The following is a 22,972-nucleotide window of genomic DNA, read 5'->3' on the forward strand; positions in this document are numbered from 1 at the left end:
CTGAAAGACAGCGGAGACCAGAACAACTAGATGAGCCCCAGATACAAATCCCCTGTAAAGACCTTGTCTCACAACCACCGGGACAAGACTACAGGAACCAGATGAGTCCTCTGCACAATGTGACATTGCTGCAGCCTGGAATTGAACTGCTGGTTTCGTCTAGTCAGAGGAGAACTGGCCCCCCGACTGAGCCTGGCTTCTCCCAAGGTTTTTTTCTCCATTCTGTCACCGATGGAGTTTTGGTTCCTTACCGCTGTCGCCTCTGGCTTGCTTAGTTGGGGACACTTCATTTGCAGCGATATCGTTGACTTGATTGCAAAGATACTATTTAAACTAAACTGAACTGAGCTGGATGAGGACATCACTGAATTGAATGACGAACTGTCTTTAACTGAAAAATGAGTGTTTACTATTGTCATTTTGCATTATTGACACACTATTTTCCTAATTAATGCTGTTCAGTTGCTTTGACACAATCTGTATTGTTAAAAGCGCTATATAAATAAAGGTGACTTGACTTTTTTATCCTAAGAAATACAAACTAGGAAAAAAAATCCATATAATTGCAGAACAGAATTGGGACTATGTTTGATACCCATTGATAATAAAAATAAAATCTAATTCTTAATATGCCAAGCTGGGTCAAAGAGACAAACTGAAACACAAATAACTGATAAAAACAAGCCAGAAGCAAAACCTGCACAGCAAAAATCAAACTGGCAGAAAATCTGACCACAGACTAAAAACAACCAGACCTAGTGAACACAGCCTAAAGCCAGATAGTCCTTGCCAACAAAAGAAGGCAAGTAAGGCCTCAAGTGCACTGAAAATGAGGCTGAAACGGAGTTCATACACCCACACAAAATATGAGCACATGTTTTACTGGTTTTGCATTCTCGCAAAAGAGATTTCAATGGAAATCTAGTCATTAAGTCATTGTGCTACAGTCTGCAGCTAGACGTTGTATTTGTTGGCTGTGTTCATGCAGTTATATATTCAGCCAAGAGGGGGCAGTGTGTTTACTAAATGTGTTTATGGTTACATTTGTTGTGTGATCTGGACAGAAACGTGACCTTTCCACACAGACACTCTACACCACAATCTCTTAAAGCTCCACAACACATCCTGTTCAGGTTTCACTCTTGGTTTTTAATAGTTAACTAAAACTAAACCCATTAAAACCATTATCATTACTTAGAATAAAACGAATGTTAAAATAAAATATACTATTATTTTCTAAACTTATTTTTAGTTGCCAAGAAGGATGGAGTTGCAACCTCTTTCTGTAGTGGCCTTTACAGCTAACAAAAAAAAAAGAGAGGCAATTTATAATTAATAAAATTGTTTAACCCTGCAGGAAGTAATAATGCATGACTATAAAATTAAGAGCTCAGGTGACGGGTACTAATAGTTTAACTGTCTGAAATGATGTAGACTCTGGTGAAACTAGCTGTGAAATGACCATTTTGGGGATGTTCCACAAAGGAAATGGTTCATTAATAAATAATTGAAATGAAAAAAGACTGTTACACTATAAGCAGAATTTGATACCCTCCCAAACATACTTTATTTTTGTCAATATGAAATACCACAATGCAACAGTTTTATTTGTGCACACTGTCATGACATTGCCAACAATAAGACCAAAAAATATTTCCAGCGTGATTTTGTTTTTAGTCATATATTAGGAATAAAATAAATGTAACATTTTGCTTTCAAACCAACATTCTCAAAGTCAGGAACATAGTAAGAGGTTAAAGGAATAATATCACACAAAACTGAATATTGTGCTATCATTTTCTCACCCTTATGTCTTTCCAAACTTTTATGACTTACTTTCCTCTGTGGAACACAAAAGGAGATATTTTAGCTAATGTCCAAGCTGCTCTTTTCCAAAAAAAAACAACAATTTTACACTGGTGAGCTCCACAGAAATAGGGAAATGGTTCATTAATAAATAATTGAAGTGAAAAAAGACTGTTACACTATAAGCAGAATTTGATACCCTCCCAAACATACTTTATTTTTGTCAATATGAAATACCACAATGCAACAGTTTTATTTGTGCACACTGTCATGACATTGCCAACAATAAGACCAAAAAATATTTCCAGCGTGATTTTTTTTTTAGTCATATATTAGGAATAAAATAAATGTAACATTTTGCTTTCAAACCAACATTCTCAAAGCTTATACGCACTGTCCAATCCCAGACTAGATGTTGCGAAATTCCTATAGACGTCTTCTGACGACTCCGCATTAAAATCTCCACATACGATCAGAGGTACGTCGGTATCTGTTTTTTCTTCGGTCTCGATTCTCTGTGCAACGTTTCGTAGGTTCCGTAGCAGATCCGAGCCCTGAGCGCTGCGTAGGACCTCCCAACCACTCCGTGCCTTCAGGTGCGTCACTGCGACACAAAACGCACGTTCTGTTGCTCGGCAGCGTAGAGTGGTGATGATCGCCACCTGATTGGTCTTCAACATCATGGCGGACAGTCGTAAGTGTGTTGTGTTAAGTGACTGGAAGCGTTTGTGATTGAAGAACAGAGCACAGCCGTCTGGGCCGTTGTTGTTCTCCACATCCAGACATGGAGACCACGGTTTGGGGCAGAAACTGCTCTGGTAGCCCAAACTTGCCAGGACAGGCTGAAACATGTCAAAGTAGTGATCAACTTCCTGTAGGCAAATGATGTCAGGTCTGTAGGTTAGGATCTCCTGCAGGATCAGATACTTCCTTTCAGCCCAGTTCAGAGCATCCATGGGGCACTGCACAAAACTGTCCATGCCTTCACCTAATGCTGTAACAGGACAGAGAGAAGTTGGAAAAAAACGGTTTAAATGAAAATGACTTTAAAGCTCCAGTCCGTAACTTTTTTTGGTTAAAAATGATCCGAAATCAATATTTGAGCAAGTACATAACCAGCCAGTGTTCGAAACTATCACCTAAATTTAGCCCGATTCACAACGGTCAGCTTATAATAATGTTTTCTAATTTGAGTTGTACAGGTAGGTTTTCGTGGGAAATTTGAGCATGCCGCTGCGTCATTACGTCACTTCTGTAAACATAAAGAAGTTGTCTGGGCTACTAGGCTATCGCATGTGAGGATGCTGCAGGTGGCGGATCGTTTATAGCCTTTTCTCACAGCAGCTAGAATAATTAAATGTATCATTTTGATGGCGGCTTGTAATCCAGAAAGGATTATGTGTTTATGAAACGTGAATGAAATGAAATTATATTCCAGTTTTAAATGTGCTTCTGATTACAGATAGCCTGGGATTACACAAGATTTGTATTTTAAAGACAACCAGTTCGAAGGGAATAAGGGTCAATTTTTTTAAATTAAGTTTTGAATAAATAAGCTTTCCATTGATGTATGGTTTGTTAGGATAGGGCAATATTTGGCTGAGATACAATCTGAGGGTGCATAAAATCAAAATATTGAGAAAATTGCCATTAAAGTTGTCCAAATTAAGTTCTCAGCAATGCATTTTACTAATTAAAAATTAAGTTTCGATATAGTTACGGTAGGAAATTTACAAAATATCTTCATGGAACATGATCTTTACTTAATAACCTAATTTTTGGCATAAAAGAAAAATTGATAATTTTGACGCATACAATGTATTGTTGGCTATTGCTACAAATATACCCGTGTGACTTAAGACTGGTTTTGTGCTCCAGGGTCACATATGTCATTGTGTAATTTCTTTATGAAGATTTATACCTTGTGCAAGTACATTCCACTGCATAATTCTGATCGTCTGCCTGGCGTCTCCATGCCCGGTCTGAACGAAAGCTCTCTGCAGCTGGGCTGGCCGGTTTCTCAAAACCTCTCTACATTCCCGCAGCAGCTCCAAAGGGTCCGCTGGGTCTTGATCCAGATCCAGATCGTTACCTGGATTGTAAGTGGAGTCACACGGGTGAGGGAGAGCAGGTCTGCTGACGGTCTTAGCCAGGGCACTGTAGAGACTGCTAGTGCTGCTGCCCATGGAACATGCTGAAAGAAACAAAACAACCAATCACATCAGGATCTTTCTTGATCCCCCCCCCCCGGATTTCTATCACCAACTCTCTTAAACTCTCTGTCACATTGCTGCAAATAGCTGTCAGTGTGAACACACCTTTACAATTAGCAGTTGTGCTGAACTAAATCAGGCTTTACCACCACTTCTACTTTAACATTCTATCCTGTATCTTTTTCAAATAGGACAAGCAAACACATGGTTAATTCATTTATACTGAGAGCAGCAAGTAGGACCGGCCAGACATGACTTGTATAAAACACGTCACACTCAGAGCTGAGAGGCGTTCATGCATGTAATAGCTCCATTGATCTCAAGGTCTCAGTAACATACAAGTTCACAGGTGTAGACTTCTTCACTTTAAATGAACGTCCTGGTTGGCTACACCAGAGCTTTCTGTTGGTCTGTAGGTTCCTGGTAATCCATCTAGACCCGTAAACAACTAAACATGCCTTGATTAACGCCTGGTTAGCTTTGAACTCAGCTGCCTCTGAGCTCTATAGATCACTGGGGGGTTTGCTGCTCAATGTTGCTAAATGAGTTAATTTAACCATATCATAATCTTTAATGGCACTTGAATAGATCTCATTGTGTGACTAAATAAAATTCATAAAATAAAATAATTACAAAAGTAAATACAAAATAATTAATAATTGTAACTATAAAATGATAAATAATATTTTCATTAAAACTATTTTTTTTATTATAAAATTTCTTTAATTATTTCAATTATATAGTTATTATTTTGTGCTGACACCAATCAGTGCAAATGTAGTAACTGTTAACAACACCCCTGCAGAAATTACATGTAAACATGACAAACTTCATAGTGCAACCTGCTCCATATAAAATAAAACAGCATTTATTAGGATACTGATATCACTGGCGTGTTCATCTAGTGTTGTATGTTATTTATTTTGCACAACATACACTACTGTTCAAAAGTTTGGGGTCAGTATGCTATGACATTTATATTTTTATTTAAGAAGTACATGCTAAATTGATAAAATGTGATAGTAAAGACTGATAGTAAAGATGTGTATGTTGTTAAAAAAGATTTCCATTTTGAATATATGCTGTTCTTTTGAACTTTTATTCATCAAATGATCCTGAAAGAAAAGTATTAAGGTTCCAAAAACATTAAACATGCTAACTGTTTCCAACATTAATAATAAATCAGCATATTGGAATGATTTCTGAAAGATCATGTGATACTGAAGACTGTAGTATAAACATTATTTTAAATTATAATAACACTTCACAATATTATTGCATTTTTGATCATAAAATAAATGCAGCCTTAATGAGCATAAGACACTTCTTTTAAAAAAACGAAAACATTAAAAATCTAACTGATCCCACGCTATTGAACAGTAGTGCATATGTCAAAGTACCATTGTATTGCTATTTGATACCATCACTGCACTAAAAAAGATTTCCATTTTGAATATATGCTGTTCTTTTGAACTTTTATTCATCAAATGATCCTGAAAGAAAAGTATTAAGGTTCCAAAAACATTAAACATGCTAACTGTTTCCAACATTAATAATAAATCAGCATATTGGAATGATTTCTGAAAGATCATGTGATACTGAAGACTGTAGTATAAACATTATTTTAAATTATAATAACACTTCACAATATTATTGCATTTTTGATCATAAAATAAATGCAGCCTTAATGAGCATAAGACACTTCTTTTAAAAAAACGAAAACATTAAAAATCTAACTGATCCCACGCTATTGAACAGTAGTGCATATGTCAAAGTACCATTGTATTGCTATTTGATACCATCACTGCACCACGGTATCAACATAGTACATCTTTGTAAATATACAGGCTACACAGTTTTAAATAACATAAAAATGTCCATTTATGACCTTATATATTATATTGGGTTCACCTCAAGTCCTCAAAACACAAATGGAGTTAAAACCAAGTGGCACAGATAGAAAGCTAAACATTAAAATTATTTAACCAACCAATAAAAATGATATCTATCATTAGAATTATAGGAATCTTACCAACAACCTCCATGATTTCAGGTCTGGATTTCAAGTCTATTACAGCAGTGTGTGTGTTTGTTGTAAGGTTGTGTGAGCGATGCTCAGCAGAAATGCACAACTGGCTGCGTGTGTTAAACTCCTTCTGACAGAATGAGATTACAGACTTGAGACGTCAGGAGAACATATGGACGCACACACACGTGCTGAGTAGTACACAGGTCAGAAGGGTGTCCCAGGGTACATAAAGCAACCATGTCACCACATGTGGTTTTTGCACCTCACACTATACGCATTTAGTACCAAAGCAAAATGCTGACGTTAACAAAACACAACAAACCACACCATTTTTCTTGCAAAAGTGTGATAAATAACATATGGTGTAATTCGTTTAATGGCGAATGTCTCTAACTGTGCGAGTTGGCATTCAGGAAGTTGGGCAAGATTACAACGTTAGCGGTTTGTACATTCCCAATAATCTGTAGCAACAGTCACCTACTTTTTTGGCACGCATTTTATGCTACTAAGTCAGCATTTGATCATGATATGCTTCAAAAACACAATGTTGATTTAATCATTCTAACATTTTTAATACATTTCTACTGTCTTACTTTATGTTACTTAAAAGAGATCATTTAAAATCTCTGACAAAATGTGCCATGGTTGAATAAACGTTTGATGTTAGTAAGATTTTTTTTTTAATTAACACTTTTATTAAGCAAGGACACAATAAATTGATTGGAAGGTGACAGTAAAAACATTGATAATGTTACAAATGAATGAATGAATGAATGCTGTGTGAAATTTCTACTAAGGCAAAACATTTTAAGTTATTATAGGTTTTACTGTATTTTTTTATCAAATAAATGCAGTCTTGGTAAGCATAAGACGCTTCTTTCAAAAACATTTAAAAATCCTACCGACCCCCCAAACTTTTTGAATGGCATGTTAGGTATTCTGGTTCCCACGGAAAACTACAAATATAAAGACATTTTTAACATTGTGATTTACAGGCCTGGAAAAGCCATGGAAATTAATAGAATATTTAAAAGTCGCAGAAATTACATTTAACTTTTCTAATACTTACACACAACTGGAACGCCTGGTAATAGCATGGTATATGAATATGGCCCATGTATTCAGTATATCAAAGTGACAGAACACTGAAATTTGACCCCATCACTCCACCATGGTAGTGCCACTGTACGTTTTGGGAAGGAATGTAAAGGAGTGTCATATCTTTCAGGTCAATATTGTGCTAATATACCTCAGTGCCACTCAACATTAAGTTTGAGGTCATGCTTAAAAGTCACAGATCGAAAATAGCTTCATCCACACAAACAGAATGTGGGGAAGTACAGCAACACTATTATTACAGATGAAGGGTTAGATCAATAGGACTCTACTAAAGGGTTAACATGGCACTGTAAGAAAAAGATCCTCCAATAAATGAAGATATTGTCTCTCATCTCATTCATGAGATTAATCAGATCTCCTGCAGTTTGACTCCTAGTTAACCTGCTTATCTGTGCCATAAAAGAAGCTGTTAATTGTAAGTGACAGCTGAAGCGGTCATGAGAAATCATACAAGATAAGATATAATGACATTTGTGTTTCAGAGTACATGAAGTACCTGTCTATACTTGCCACTTCATGCGTATCATCACTTTTATAAAATCATGAAAAGACTATGGCTAACTATACAGTAGGTGAAAAACAGTATGGGAAAGAGTAGTATGTCAGAATTCACAGTATTCATAAAACAGTAAGCGAAAAGTGCCTGGATGACCTACAAATTCCAGCAAGATTGTGAAGTGTGCATCTGATGGACGCTTTACAATCCCATGAGGCCACAGGAAAGGAGTTGTGAATGGCAGTGTAGTGACAATGACAACATGATGAATGTAGTACATCCACATTACATTCCCACTACGCACTTTTGTAATTATATATGGAAACACCTTTTAACTGTCACAAAGGATGTGTAAATGGAATGTGTGAACTCAAATAGATAACGATCCAATCAGTCAAAATGCATTAAGGTGTAAATACCCTCAAAAGATGTTCTAATCTGAATCGGTTTTATTTATTTAAACAGTAACACAATTGCAAGTGCACTATTGCTTACACACAGAAGTTGTAGGCCTATAAACAAATATTATCACAGAAATTATGTTTCGGACAAAAAAAGGGTCAATGAAAATAAGTTCAAAATGAAGAAAAAACATCAATCGTTGCGTCATGCAACATGAAGACCAAACACTGATCTGACACAACATATAGGTATTTGCTCCACTCCCATTCCTGCTAGCTAGTGAAAAAAAAAAAACTACACAAGCGATTATAAAGGGATAGTTCACCCAAAAATACATCCTACATCATCCTCTGGAATGCTACTCTCTTGTTAACACGTGTAGAACAGTTGACGGAAGCTAGAGATGACCATTTATAAAGTTTTAAATATGGATATTTTTCTTACACAAACACATCGATTCACCTCAGGAGCTGTGTGGAGTACTTTTTATAATAATGGATGGTAGGGGTGTGCGATATTTTATGGGATTTTATCGATAACGATAATTAGACGATATTTTGCTGAGTGTGTTATTGTGCTGGTACCTTAAGGACTGCCGAAGACAGCTGACTCCTAATGTTTTTAATATTCTTCATATTCTGTTAGTCTAGACTTCACGTAATGTATGCATGCGCTTTTGAGGGATGTTTTGAATGGGTTTTGCAAAATACTCGATAGTGTCAAATCGCACATCGTTAAAACAACAATTACGATATTATCACAGACGATATATATCGCACACCCCTAATGGATGGATGCACTTTATTGGACTTCTGTTAAACTATTGAATGTCAACAGCCCTTCACTGCCATTATAAAGCTTGGAAGAGCCAGGACATTTTTTAATGTAACTCTGACTGTATTCATCTGAAAGAAGAAAGTCACATATACCTAGGATTTTTGTGCTTCTGTGTCAGCCGCACCACATGGCTTTCTACATTGTTTGTGCTTTGATTTGAACGAAAACAAAGTATCCGTGTGGTGCGGCTGACACAGAACAATACGCTGTTTGCGCTCAGTGGATATTCTCCAAAATAGCGCTAGGGTGACGCAGAGGAGACGAATTGTTGAATAAAGTCGTTTTATTTTTTTCTTTTGCGCACAAAATGTATTCTTGTAGCTTCGTAATATTACGGTTGAACCCCTGATGTCACATGGATTATTTTACCGATCTTCTTGCTACGTTTCTGGACGTTGATCTTGGTAGTACCCTTGCTGGAAGGGTCAGAGAGCTGTCAGATTCCATCAAAAATATCTTAAATTGTGTTCTGAAGATGAACGGAGGTCTTATGGGCTTAGAACGACAAGAGTAATTAATGACAGAATTTTCATTTTTGGGTGAACTATCCCTTTAATGGTGGGAATGTTTGTTACATCGCTATGACAGTAGGTGGCGAAAAATGTATTATGAACGAGTCATTGAATCATTAATACAATCGATTCGTTAAAGTAACCAATTCATCAAGAACGGAAACGCCATTGCTGTGTGTTTCTCAGTGACGCTAACCATTTATCCTGCTTTGGCATTGTTTGGAACTGGCGATATTGTGTCTAAAAGTGTAAGTTACTCGGTATTATCTTCATTGAACTGTTTTATGAAGTCAATATCACTCTTAGTGCTGATGTTATGATTGTGAATACCTGCGGCCTCGTGCTTAACGTTACGAGAAGATCATATCCATGCTAATATTTAGAACTAGCCTATCACTCTTAACGTTACTTGGTTGATACTGCGTAACTGTTCATAATAAAATAATCGTAGTCATAGGACAACATTTTCACATGGAAGCATCACTAACTGTATCATTTAATTATTCGTAGTAGGTTCAAATGTAAACTTATGCGATATATATCGCACACCCCTAATGGATGGATGCACTTTATTGGACTTCTGTTAAACTATTGAATGTCAACAGCCCTTCACTGCCATTATAAAGCTTGGAAGAGCCAGGACATTTTTTAATGTAACTCTGACTGTATTCATCTGAAAGAAGAAAGTCACATATACCTAGGATTTTTGTGCTTCTGTGTCAGCCGCACCACATGGCTTTCTACATTGTTTGTGCTTTGATTTGAACGAAAACAAAGTATCCGTGTGGTGCGGCTGACACAGAACAATACGCTGTTTGCGCTCAGTGGATATTCTCCAAAATAGCGCTAGGGTGACGCAGAGGAGACGAATTGTTGAATAAAGTCGTTTTATTTTTTTCTTTTGCGCACAAAATGTATTCTTGTAGCTTCGTAATATTACGGTTGAACCCCTGATGTCACATGGATTATTTTACCGATCTTCTTGCTACGTTTCTGGACGTTGATCTTGGTAGTACCCTTGCTGTCTATGGAAGGGTCAGAGAGCTGTCAGATTCCATCAAAAATATCTTAAATTGTGTTCTGAAGATGAACGGAGGTCTTATGGGCTTAGAACGACAAGAGTAATTAATGACAGAATTTTCATTTTTGGGTGAACTATCCCTTTAATGGTGGGAATGTTTGTTACATCGCTATGACAGTAGGTGGCGAAAAATGTATTATGAACGAGTCATTGAATCATTAATACAATCGATTCGTTAAAGTAACCAATTCATCAAGAACGGAAACGCCATTGCTGTGTGTTTCTCAGTGACGCTAACCATTTATCCTGCTTTGGCATTGTTTGGAACTGGCGATATTGTGTCTAAAAGTGTAAGTTACTCGGTATTATCTTCATTGAACTGTTTTATGAAGTCAATATCACTCTTAGTGCTGATGTTATGATTGTGAATACCTGCGGCCTCGTGCTTAACGTTACGAGAAGATCATATCCATGCTAATATTTAGAACTAGCCTATCACTCTTAACGTTACTTGGTTGATACTGCGTAACTGTTCATAATAAAATAATCGTAGTCATAGGACAACATTTTCACATGGAAGCATCACTAACTGTATCATTTAATTATTCGTAGTAGGTTCAAATGTAAACTTATGCAGCCTATTGTTTCTTAAATGCCGTAACGTTAATGTTTAAATGTGAATAATACGTTTATCAACAAGTGGACTCAGTTGAACGCATTACAGTAACGTTATCGATCTTAAACCGAGACCATCACAAGAGCTAGTTGGAGGACATGCAGCACTTTAACATGATTTGTGATTCAAGAACTTCGCCTACGTTACAGTTCATGGAGGTAGTTTGGACAACAGTGTGAAATCAATAATGTGCGCTGCGCCCACCGATCATCGATGAAACAGAAAGGAACAAATGCAGAGAAGACATAAAGGACGACATAGCGTATACATTAAAGGTGAGCGTGGCTATGCGTAGCCGATTTGGTCACTCACCAGATTGGATTCAAACACTGAATATTCCTCTTGTAGCTCGGTTATTGCGTGTGTCGATGCGATCTGCCTCCTTTTGGAAACACAAGTAACCTCCTCGAGCATACACAAGGCACAAAAACAGCTGTAAACTAACGCAAGGTCATATAGGACCAGTGATTCCTGATGAACGGTGTTACACTGCCATCTGATGGATTGAAGTGGTAATGCATGTAGAAACACAGGATTCGTCCTCAAGGGGGCGCCTGCATTCAAATCTTCTTTGGGTTTTAACGGCAGCTTGCATCCTTAACGTTGCATTACTGCCATCTTCTCTCTCTCTCTCTGGTTTTATTGGCGGGTCGCAACCAACTTGTTCAGGTGCATACCGCCACGTACTGTACCGGGGTATGCAATTTAAGGGCTTCATGTACTTAGCATAGTTATAATCATAAAAAACAATTCCCATTTCCTATATGCTATATGCTATGCTCTAACCCTGTATCTTTAAGAAAATTAAAGAGAGCCTTGCTACATTCCCACATTTTCTCATCTGCCCCCAAAATCCCCTTCAAACTTCATTCTTGTTCCAACTCGTATATCTTATCTTGCAAGATCCTCCTTTCTGCTTTATATTTTTTACACCTCATAATGATATGCTCCACATTTTGTGGAACATTACAGTCATCACAATTATCTGATTCACATTTTCCCATTAAAAACAGGGTTGATTTTAAACCAGAATGTCACACTCTTAATCTTGATATAATCACTTCTTCTCTTCTGCATTTCCCTTTAAAAGCATTGACGTTAATCGATTTCTGAATATTATAATAATATCGCCCTTTGTTATCTATGTCCCACTTTTTCTGCCATGATTCTCTCACTTTTGTTTTAATTAATGATTTGGCCTCACCTTTACCAAATGGGACTTCATTATTTCCTCATCCTTTAATTTCAGTGCATTCTTTGCAGTCAAATCTGCTATCTCATTGCCCTCCACGCCAGTATGAGCTGGAACCCAACAAAACTGAAGATTAATTCCAATTCTCTCTATATTTAACATTATCATGGATATCTCTTTATATACATCCTCTCTTATTGTTTCAGTTGAATTCAAACTATTAAGAGCTGCAACAGAGTCCGAACAGATAATAACTCTTTGAGGTCTTACTTCTTCTACCCATTGCAATCCTAAAATTATGGCTACTACTTCAGCTGTAAATACAGATAATTTGTCATTAATTCTTTTGCATATGGTTACATCAAACTCTGGTATGTACACTCCTACTACTGCCATCTTCTGGTTCTAGTTATTTCCCATATACTTTAGTCATCATATTCTTGTCACAAGTCCCGTTTTAGTCAGAAAGCAAATCAAATATTTCATTCCTTGTTCACTCCTACTGCAGTCCATTATATTCTTTACTCCACGTCCTGTTAGTCTTATTTTTTCCATGTCATTTATCATACCCATCCTCTGTAATTCATATTTTGAACAATTAATAAGCACATGTTCTACAGTCTCAGGTATTTGGCACTGGTCACAAAACCCAGTTACTGCATTCACATCTCTGTAGGGTTTTGTCCTATAAGAGACATAACGGAGGAGATCAAAATTGTAGAACATCCTACAATTTCCTAAATTTCGAGGTCACTGCTTAGTCCTATTTGAAGTTATCATTACAGGAGTAAAAGCAGTTTTTAAAGCATATTTCATGAGTTAAATTCTGAAGCACAATATAAAAACTCGCAGAAAGAATCAAAAGGCTACACTAACCTTTGCTGAGGAGCATGTTGTATAGACGGAGGAGAACTAGTCCAAAGTTCACGTGAGTGATGAAAGCAAGTTTAAATAAATTTTGTCCGATGGGAGATGGAAATAATGAAATGGCCAGCCCAGTGTCTTGATTAAAAATCTCTTGGTGACACTGATCCTTTGTCACTGTTATTTTGTAAAACACTTTTCTACTAGCATGGTATAGCCACAACTAAAATTCCTTACAATTTTGAACGTTGACGACTATTTAATTATTTCTGAAAAATAACTCAAGTGTTCATAAACTATTCTCTAATTTTGATCTCCACTGTAGATACACTAGATTGTAATTTAAATGTTAATATCAAGCATTAGTAACCGAGATACAAATACATTTATTCCAGCAGTCTCTCTATTTTTTTTACTCAGTTATTCCATCCTGAACAGCTCGTAGAAACTTTTTTTTAATAACCTTTATTAAACTTCTTCAAATAACAAACTTCAAACACAAACAATAAATCCAAGCAGCATATAAAAAGTCTAAAAACATATTACAACTGGGTTGTAATATGCTTGAATTACAACGCAGTTGTCCAAGCAGCATAAGAATAGTATAAAAGCATATTATCAACTGGGTGTTGATCAGTATATATTGCAAGTTATTTAGAGTTTTAAGGCATTCCTTTTTTCAGCTGCTTTAATTTCTTTCATGTTAGCTGGCTAGCTCAGCTGGTTAGCACGCGTGTCTTTGCCTTTTGGTCGAGGGGGCCAGTGACCAATATTCACTGGGATCCAACCCCTCTGTCTAACTGCTTCCCCAGAGCCACAGTGCTATCTGCCTCCCAGATGGCCACCAACGAAGCAGTGGTGATTCCATGGTGTAATGGTTAGCACTCTGGACTTCGAATCCAGCGATCCGAGCTCAAATCTGCATGCTTTCTTGCGGCAGGAAAAGAAGTAGTTTGGTGCTGCTGGCGAGTCTGTAAGTAATTTAGTCTTTGTGGCCCTGTGAGCGACAGCTGCTCCTGTCACGGGTCCATGGTGTAATGGTTAGCACTCTGGACTCTGAATCTAGTGATCTGTGTTCAGATCTTGGTGGGACCTGCTTTTGCCATGAATGTGAGCAGGACCTGGTCCACTTTTCGGCAGCAGTGAGCCCCAAAAAGTCATGTAGGGAGCATCGCTTCATAGCGTCGAAGCGTAGTCTGTCTCTTTAGGGACAAAAAAAGCTTAAAAGGGCAGGACCCAGCTTGGAGAATGCGGGCATCGATCCCGCTACCTCTCGCATGCTAAGCGAGCGCTCTACCATTTGAGCTAATTCCCCTGGTTGAAGACATCTTCAAAGATGCGACTGCTATTATAATGGGTTTGAATAAAAGAGGCCGTCTCTCCTCTGTGCTGGCATCTTTGCACTGGCCACCATTTAGTTGTAGAAATAACCGAGAGGTTGTGCTTTTGACCGTTCCAGCTGTCCTCCCTAAGATCCCTCTTCATGTTAGGTCCAGCCCCATTTTTAAATCCATTCAGAGGCCAACTTTCTTTCGTTTGCCTTTGAAACTATATCGAGGTGTTTAAGGACTACATTTCTGTAAATCTACATTTGTGTAAATAAAACGTACCTTTAATTAAATTTTATTAAACCAAAATTCAATCTCTTTGTTCTGCCCAAAAACCCAAAACTTAACAATGCAACCTACAGTTTCACAAAATGTACAAGCTATCCAAGCTCTGAGAAAAGTTACACTGAAACAATTATACAAATTTTTTTAAGGTAAGTGATTGTAAACCATTTATTTTAGTTACATAAAAAAAAAACATTGAAAGTTAGTCAACTAGATTTGTTTGTTTAAATGTAGCTAAAATAAATTGATTGCAATCACTTACCTTAAAAAAAATTGTAAATTCAATGAATAATTTTTTTCAGTGTACAGGTAACATTTGACAACAGTTCCTATCCGAAATTGGATTTACTTTAATACCATGACGTCAAATTTTACACCATTATGCCATTAGTATGTCCATTAGTATGTGAACTGTGAAATGCTCTAAGTTATTGATATATTTGCATTTCTCTTTATTTTTGTATTTCTGTTATGCTTTGTAATGTTTTTTTTCTTGTTAAGAATGTTTACTTGTGTCTCAGTTCATTTTGTTACAGCCATAATTCAGCCCATAAAATCTAAATATAATTAGCATTAAACATTGCATGAATTTTTGCATTACATGGCAATTTTTACATGATTTAGCAAAATCTTAAACCAATATTTCATATGTGTAATGATTAAATTGCCACCTGTGTCCAGTATATTTAATTTAATAGTCCTGCTCATTTGAATAATTTTGTATATTAATGTACTTCTTAAAAAAATGACCTGTGAAATTAGAGACAAAAAACTGGCTTAATCCTTGCACATATAGAACCCTGTGGAATATTTTGACAGCATCTTTCGGTATTTACGCCTTTTATGCAACTTTGTAGGATTACTTTTTTGTTTAAGTGCAGTAGGCCATTAAAGAAGAAGCATTGTTGTTGTAGTAGCGGTTTTGTAATCTATATGGGCATAATTGTATGGGATGTGAAATATGATCACCATTATAATATCAAATGCCCCAGTTGCTCTTCCTAACATCTTGTGGCTTTCGGTGATGATGAAACAAAATATTGACACCTACAGTCATGGAAGCAGGTGGTGCTAAATGCTGATAAAACCCAGTTTTAGGTTGATCTGATCTTCCTTGATCTTCCTTCAACTCCCTTGGGCATGCACATGGGGCTTTATTCATGAAACACGAGCAGAGCGAATTTATGTGTGAATCGTTCATAAATCCATTTGCTGCAAATTGTTGTGTTCAGTTCAATAGGACAGAGGAAGTACAGATACATTTTCACAGATATCCTTGCTTGTGTTTCATGAATGAAGCCCATGATTATTACATATTGCATATCAGCAGGGATCTATACATCTCTCAGTTTCATTAGCAATAGAAAAGACCTACAAAACCAATCTGACATGTTTTCACAGGTTGGGTCTAACTTCTCTTTGGATTCAAAGGTGCCTGTAGCGCTGCATGAGGTTTAATGAAGCATAAATGCAAGATGGAGCCAGATTTGTAAGAACGGAGAGAGTCATGATAAATTATAACACCTAAAGCATCATTTACTGTAGTGAGGGAATGAAAAAGATAAATGCGCGAATTAATAAAGAAAAAAAAAGATGTCTATTATGCTCATCAAGGCTGCATTTAGGCTATTTATCAGAATTGTGAAATATTATTACAGTTTCAAATAATTTTAAGATTTTATTCCTGTGTTGGCAAAGCTGATTTGTTTTTGTTATATGCATAACGGTCAACTGGGGTTAAATTGGGATTTGGTATTTTCTTTTAATTATTATAAAAAATTACCCTCTAACACTAGCGTTCTCTATACCTTTTCTATTCTTTTGACTTGTTTTCTTTTTATTTATTTAACAAAAAATAACAATAAAAATAGGTAGATGTTGGAACTACATCCATGGCTCAAAGTGCAGAACAACAACAAAAAAAACTCTTCTGATGACCATAAAATGTAGCAATATCTCTTATGCAAGCAACATATAAATCACAGTTGTTTCATAATAGTATACGGTAGTAAATGGTTCAGCACTGCCCCTCTGTTTTTGGAGGGGCTTTAAAAGCGTGAAATAGACTTTTCCCCTGTCTTTCCCCTACCTTTCATGTCACAGCTCAGGAAAGTTGCTAGTGAAGGGCTTGGGACTTTGAGATGAATGGGAATGCTAACAGATGACTCCAGGTATTATAGACTTCCTCGGTATGCACCTGTTTTTTATGAGAACTTTCTCTGCGCACATAAGAACACTTCAATGCATTTGTCAATGAATGGAGCCCATTGAGAGCAGTACATGTTCATGTTGTTCTAAAAAGCCAAAAGGCAGATTGAAATTAAAAGAAATTTAATTGGTACCAAAAAAGGGGTTATTATACAACTTAATCTAGTCATCTTATGATCTTTCTTGATTGCATGAAATTGACTTTTCCCCTTTGAAGAGCTGCCTCTCATTGAGTCTTTTTGAGTTTAGTTTTTTATCTTTGAGGTAAGCAATTTATGTGGCATTTGGAGGTTCAGATATTTAGCTTGTTTTTGAAAGGTTTCCACTTCAGTGACCCGGATCAGGCTGACTCATTTTAAACTCAAGCAGCTCAAGGTTGTCATTATTCATTGCTAACTTGAGGCTCTCAGCTTGAATTTAGTAGAAGATCATGGTAAAATTTCAGAAATGTGGTGAATCTGCTCTCTGGTTTGATCCCCCCTCAGGTCATCACTGTTACCGGACTTAGCTTGTTGCTAGGCTAATGAGTAATGCCCAAGGCGGGTTGGTTGCTGGGACATGACCTTTTTGGCAGCCCCTCCATTCTCTCTTCTCTTTCATACTCCCTCCATTCCTGTTCTGTTTCATCCGTAATCCTTTTCTATGGACACCGGTGACAAGGAAACCGAGGAGAGAGGAGGTTGTTTTTTTAGCCATGAATAACAGAGAGACATATTGTCTCAATAATACACAAATGCATTATCTTTAAACCTTTTTTGTAAGTTCTTAAGTACCATAGTAGCCTATGTTTTTTGGACATTGTACTACAGTAATTCCATGTTTGGACATTACCATGATGGTAAATACCATTTTATTCTTTGGAGTATATAAATCTAGTAATCATAAAGTAAATTAATGTTTATGTTAGTAAATGTTAATTTTTGAGTGAACGTTGCTTTTAATATGCCACGTTTGTTCTAAATGTATGTTTTCAACAATTTCAGAACCATTTTTGCTGCTTAAAGCTGGAATACAGTACATGGCTTTTAAAATCTGAACAGATTATTAAATGCTGGACATCATACACTTGCCAACTTTGTAACTGGTTACAGAGAAAAACTGGACATCTTTCATGAAATGACTGAAGATCACACTCTACCAGACTTTAAAGTTATTCTGAACTCAAACTCATGCAAAAACATGTGCCTCATTGCTGGGAGATACATGAAAATTTAAAACAACATGTTCTAAAATCGACTCAAAATATCAAACATGTTTAATATCCTCAGAGTGGATGAAATCACAGTCTGTGCCCATCATTCACTACACATTTTTCTGTAAAATCTGTCAATTTCGACTACCCCAAATCTCCAGACTGGCTCTGATTTTCGCCAGCTATCGCCTCCTCCAGACAGCAAACTGTGGGCAAAAATCTGAAAAATTTGCATAGTGTATTCCAGCCTTTAGTTTCAATAGTGTTTTTGAACTGGAGAGGATGTTTTGAGCTCTGAAAGTTACATGTAGAGTATGTTTTCACAGTACATTGAACACTTATCTCTGAAGATCAAGGGAAATTCTGATTCTTTAAGATCTGACCGCTTTTATTTAAATATTAATTTGAAGAAAGCAGCAAAGAGAAAGACAAGAAGAGAGTAGAAACTAAGAGCTATTGATTTGAGAACCCCTGCAGCAAAGACCACAACTGGTCACCAGCAAATATTATCATTTGCATCCTGGTGTTCTAATATCCTCTTGATCAACCCATAGAATGACTATAGGCCTACCAGCACCAAACCAGCCTGAACCAGCAGGGTTTTGAAGCACGTGATCCACAGCCGCACCAGACGGTTCTACATTTATCTCAATTAAAGGTACAAAATCTGCAGTCGGAGTCTGTAGATCCCCCGTTTTGATCTTGCCAAAAGCAGTTCCCAGGCCTGAAACATTTCTGATCTTTTTTTTTTTACTAAAAAGTATCTTCACACACGCAGTTTCTCTCTGTCCTCAAGTAAAAGAAGTCGTCTTTCATCGTTGTTCCCATCCTTTCCAGTCTCAGCATTGCTCTGTCTTCTTGTCGCTTGGATGAAAGAGAGCGTGGGGGCCATCTGGTCATCCAGATTTAGCAACAGTAGATCAGGGAGGGTGGAAATGAAAGATCACTGATTACCTCCACCTCATACGCACACCCTTAGAGAGTACTCCATCCCTCTTTTCTTACTCTGTCCATGCTGGTTAAGTCAAGTTCCTCTGGTCTACTGGCATTGCATTATAAGTAGTTCACTTTATCCATTGCATGCCAATCAAAAGTTTCCCTCTCTCGTATTTCTTTCCTCTCCGTATCGCAATTCCTCTGGGTGGAAATCAATATATGATGCTGTTGCCACTGGCAATAACAGCCGAGCTTCTAAATAAGACCGTGAATGTGTTTGTGTGTGTGTGTAGGCAACTCTGTTTTGACTTCCTCGTGTCACTAGTTAAACCCTTGTCCTTCTCTCAAGGATGCAGTAATTGACTGGGGTACAAGCACGTGCACAAACGCACACTTCATTTCTCTTTCGCGCTATTGAATGACAAGCCTTTTATTTTCAAATTCAGCCACTCATGTTTTGGCATTTTCTTGCCTGAGGCCAGCCGCCATTCCGTATAGACGCACATACGCGTGCAGACAGGCCCTCAGGCCAGATTAGAGGTTTTGATAAACTGGATGTTTAATTTGTCCGACATTTAAAAGACAAACTGAAAGGAGTGATCTAGAGCTTAACTAAGTTGTATACCGGCTGAGACATCTTCACCCCCCCTCATTCTTTTCATCTGCTAAATGAGTTGATATAAGCTGCACAAAAATAAATGCGTTCAAATAAACGCTCTTTTCCATTATTGCACGTCGTGTAGTTTTGCATTGTTCGGTCTTGATTCCAAAAGCCTTTTGTGTGGAGCCCAAAAGCTTTTATTTCCAAATCAGTCACTGCTTGCGTTGCTTTGGAATCAGTGTGAAATGAAACCGCAGGGTGGTGAAATCTGTCGGGGATTGTTTTCTTTTTAACTTTTCATTAAAAACAGCCATCCCTGTAAAGAAAAAAAGGCTTAGATCTTTTCGCTCTTTTGTCAATGTATTATATATTTATTTATTTTTGACAGAGATGCTCCCAACTGCTTTTCATAATGCATTTTTCTTTCTTCCTATAGAGGGCACTACAGGCTTACAAAGAGTCTCAACCTAATCATGTCCTACCAGTGCAATCTCCCGTTTTTTTTTTCTCCTCCTCTTCCTCTCTCATTAACTACTCTTTCTCTGTAATTTATTCAGCCCTGTAAGCCTTACTGCAGTGTCTGAATGACCCTTACATCTTTCATCTCTCTCTTTCTCTTATACCTGACCTCTCTTTCTCTTTCTCTTCACTCTTTTCTCTGTCATTAAAACTTTACACTGTCTCTTCTGCCCTATGTCATCTTGGCTTCCACCTTCAAAGCAGTCGGCTGTGTCATTCTCTCTTTTTCTGCCCCATTTTCCCTTGTTCGTTCTCTGTGTCCCCTATCTAACCCCCATGACCTCTTTCTAGCCAGCTTTTTGATGTACTTCTCTGTCAGTTTGTTTTCTCTCACATGTTTGTCAGGCTTTAATGTGGCTTTTCCCTTATACTGGGTGTGTCTGGTTTAGACCATTTGGATGGATAACACAAATAAATTTAAAGGTCCCATATTGTCAAAACTGAAATTTCCTGGCTTTTTTCACGATTACTGAGGTCTAGGGGCTATTTAACTACCATATAAGTTTCAAAACAGTCAGTCCACAGTAAAAAGCACACAGCCTGCTTAAAGGTCTAGCTATTTTTCACGAACCGTTGTGACTTCCGTAAAAAGTTGACGTCACTGCCTTCAGTCACCACCCGAGCACCGCCCACTGTCCCACTCTCCTTTTGCCAAACCCCCAGACAACATCACGTCCATGCTTTTGCTGACCTTTTTCACACCACTGTAATCACAACAATGTATATACAACTACAAATTATTATATATAAATCGTCAGTTTGTTGTTTTACACACATGCACACAGACATTATTTCATACATGACACGTGAGATACAAGACACATAGACATATGGCAAGAAATCTGTAGATGCGCCCATAACAACAAAAGACAATACTTTATTGAACCTTTTCTGATAAGAAGCTGCACAGATATTATTTCATACACGACATAGTCGTGAGACATTTAGATCTCTCCTTTAAAGCGCATGTATGCAATATTTACTGACCGTTTAAAAAATAATAGCACTGGTTGTTCATAAGACATTGTGTAGTTATGATTAAAGGGATAGTTCACCTGAAAATGACAATTCTGTCATCATTTACTCACCCTCCAATTGTTCCAAAGCTGTATGAATTTATTTTTTTCTGGTGAATACAAAAGAAGATATTTTGAAGAACAACCAAACATCCCCATTGACTTCCATAGCTTTTTTTTTTCCATACTAAAGAAACTCATTCAGGTTAGGAACAAAATGAGGGCAAGTAAGTGATATTCTTATTTTAAATAAATGTCGTTATTTTGAACTTTCTCTTCATCAAAGAATCCTGAAAATGTCTCACAGCTTCTACAAAAATATTAAGCAACACAACTGTTTTCAACATTAATAATAATAAGCATCAACTCAGCATATTAAACCAGACCAAAATTAAATTGCCATTATAGGAATAAATTACATATGAAAATATATTGAAATACAAACTGTTCTTTTAAGTTGTAATAGTATTTCATATTATTACTGTTTTTACTGTATTTTTTATCAAACAGATGTTTTGTTGTTTTTAGGGTTAAATGTATATGTAGAATTATATCATATAAAACACACAAAGGTTAGGGATTTGAGAGATTTATGTGCTTGGTAGTAGATTTTTATTTTTCCACTCCTTGGTTCATAATGCAGGTTAAGTGATTACATTTGAATCTTTTCTGAGGTGTGTGTGTGTTTCTGTGAATTGTGGGGATTTTCCATAGACTTCTGTTTTATACTGTCCAAACAATATATTTTTTTATCCCCTAACCCTAAACCTACCCCTTACAGAAAACCTGTTTGCATTGTTACACTTTCAGATAAACATCATTTACTACTTTTAATAATTTTTTTTCCCCTCGTGGGGACCACAGGCCGGTCCCCACAATGTCAAAAATTTCAGGTTTTACTATCCTTGTGGGGACATTTGGTCCCCACAATGTAGCATAAACAAGTACAAATGTGTGTTTGTGTGTGTTTGCTTTGGTTGCAAAGTATATGGATATGGTGAAAGCGGAGCAGTTAGGCAGTACAGATTAAGATTTTCCCAGCCTGTGATTTAATCTCTGACATTTTGATGCTTGGACGGAAAGTATTTTGAGAGCGAGAGGACAGGGCCTGCTTCTGATTGGTCATTTCTTGTGTGCCTGCGTGCGTATTGCTGAGGACAGACTCTGGGTCTGATCCCAGGACTAACAGCTGGCGTGTACACATACAAGCATACACACACACGCACGCACGTTTTCCTCCTTCTCACCCCCTGTCTCTCTGCTCAGAGCTGGTCATTTCTGAGGTTGGCAGCTTTTTACTCTGCGACAGTTCTGAAATGTTATTGCTTAGATGTTGCTCTTTCATAACTGTCAAAGTTTGTTTCAAATGTGTCTCCTAAAATTCCTTAAGAGAAATAAAAATAGAAACAAATAAGATAATTTGTCATACTGTAAGAGTTTTGAGCTATAAAATTAATGAGAATAGCACAGCTCAGAATCAGATCATTTGCTCTTAGATGTATGAGGCTTGAGATCTCTCAATATTGATTTTTAGTGTCTTTTTAAATGTGGGCACAATCTAAATCTCTAAAGGAGACCTTTAAGATTACTTTTTCAGAGGATAAAAATTTGGTCACAGGACAATTTTATCTGTATTTAAACTCATTGCCATCCAGGAACAATGTTGTTATTGTGAATTAAATCTATTAAAGATCATTTTCATTCATTGAAATCAAATTGA

At 37.0% G+C, this 22,972-nt stretch overlaps 1 protein-coding gene, 1 long non-coding RNA gene and 1 other non-coding gene across 4 annotated transcripts in view; 1 reads left to right on the plus strand and 2 right to left on the minus strand.

The window, feature by feature from the left end:
- Window positions 1–2,183: 2,183 nt before the first annotated feature.
- LOC107563986 (nocturnin-like) lies at window positions 2,184–11,616 on the minus strand. Of its 2 annotated transcripts, none has more exons than XM_016248972.1 (3): window positions 11,424–11,616; window positions 3,728–4,000; window positions 2,184–2,800 (listed from the first exon to the last, which is right to left on the minus strand). In XM_016248972.1, exons 2-3 carry the CDS (start codon window positions 3,990–3,992, stop codon window positions 2,184–2,186), a joined length of 882 nt encoding a protein of 293 aa, XP_016104458.1. In that variant the 5' UTR covers window positions 3,993–4,000; window positions 11,424–11,616. The 2 variants fall into 2 exon arrangements, with proteins under 2 accessions (XP_016104458.1, XP_016104448.1); XM_016248962.1 differs by lacking the exon at window positions 11,424–11,616 and adding an exon at window positions 6,052–6,299.
- LOC107563997 (uncharacterized) overlaps window positions 11,196–22,972 on the plus strand; it is a 91,309-nt gene continuing 79,532 nt past the window's right edge. The window contains exon 1 of the long non-coding RNA XR_001606174.1: window positions 11,196–11,386. This is a non-coding gene — a long non-coding RNA (uncharacterized lncRNA). The remainder of the gene's footprint in view (window positions 11,387–22,972) is intronic.
- Window positions 14,410–14,482, minus strand: trnaa-agc (transfer RNA alanine (anticodon AGC)). Its single transcript has one exon. It is a non-coding gene; the product is annotated as a tRNA-Ala (tRNA).

This window comes from Sinocyclocheilus grahami, unplaced genomic scaffold (genome assembly GCF_001515645.1).
Source record: "Sinocyclocheilus grahami isolate Dianchi unplaced genomic scaffold, SAMN03320097.WGS_v1.1 scaffold25.1, whole genome shotgun sequence".
In the NCBI taxonomy this organism is placed as follows: Eukaryota; Metazoa; Chordata; class Actinopteri; order Cypriniformes; family Cyprinidae; genus Sinocyclocheilus; species Sinocyclocheilus grahami.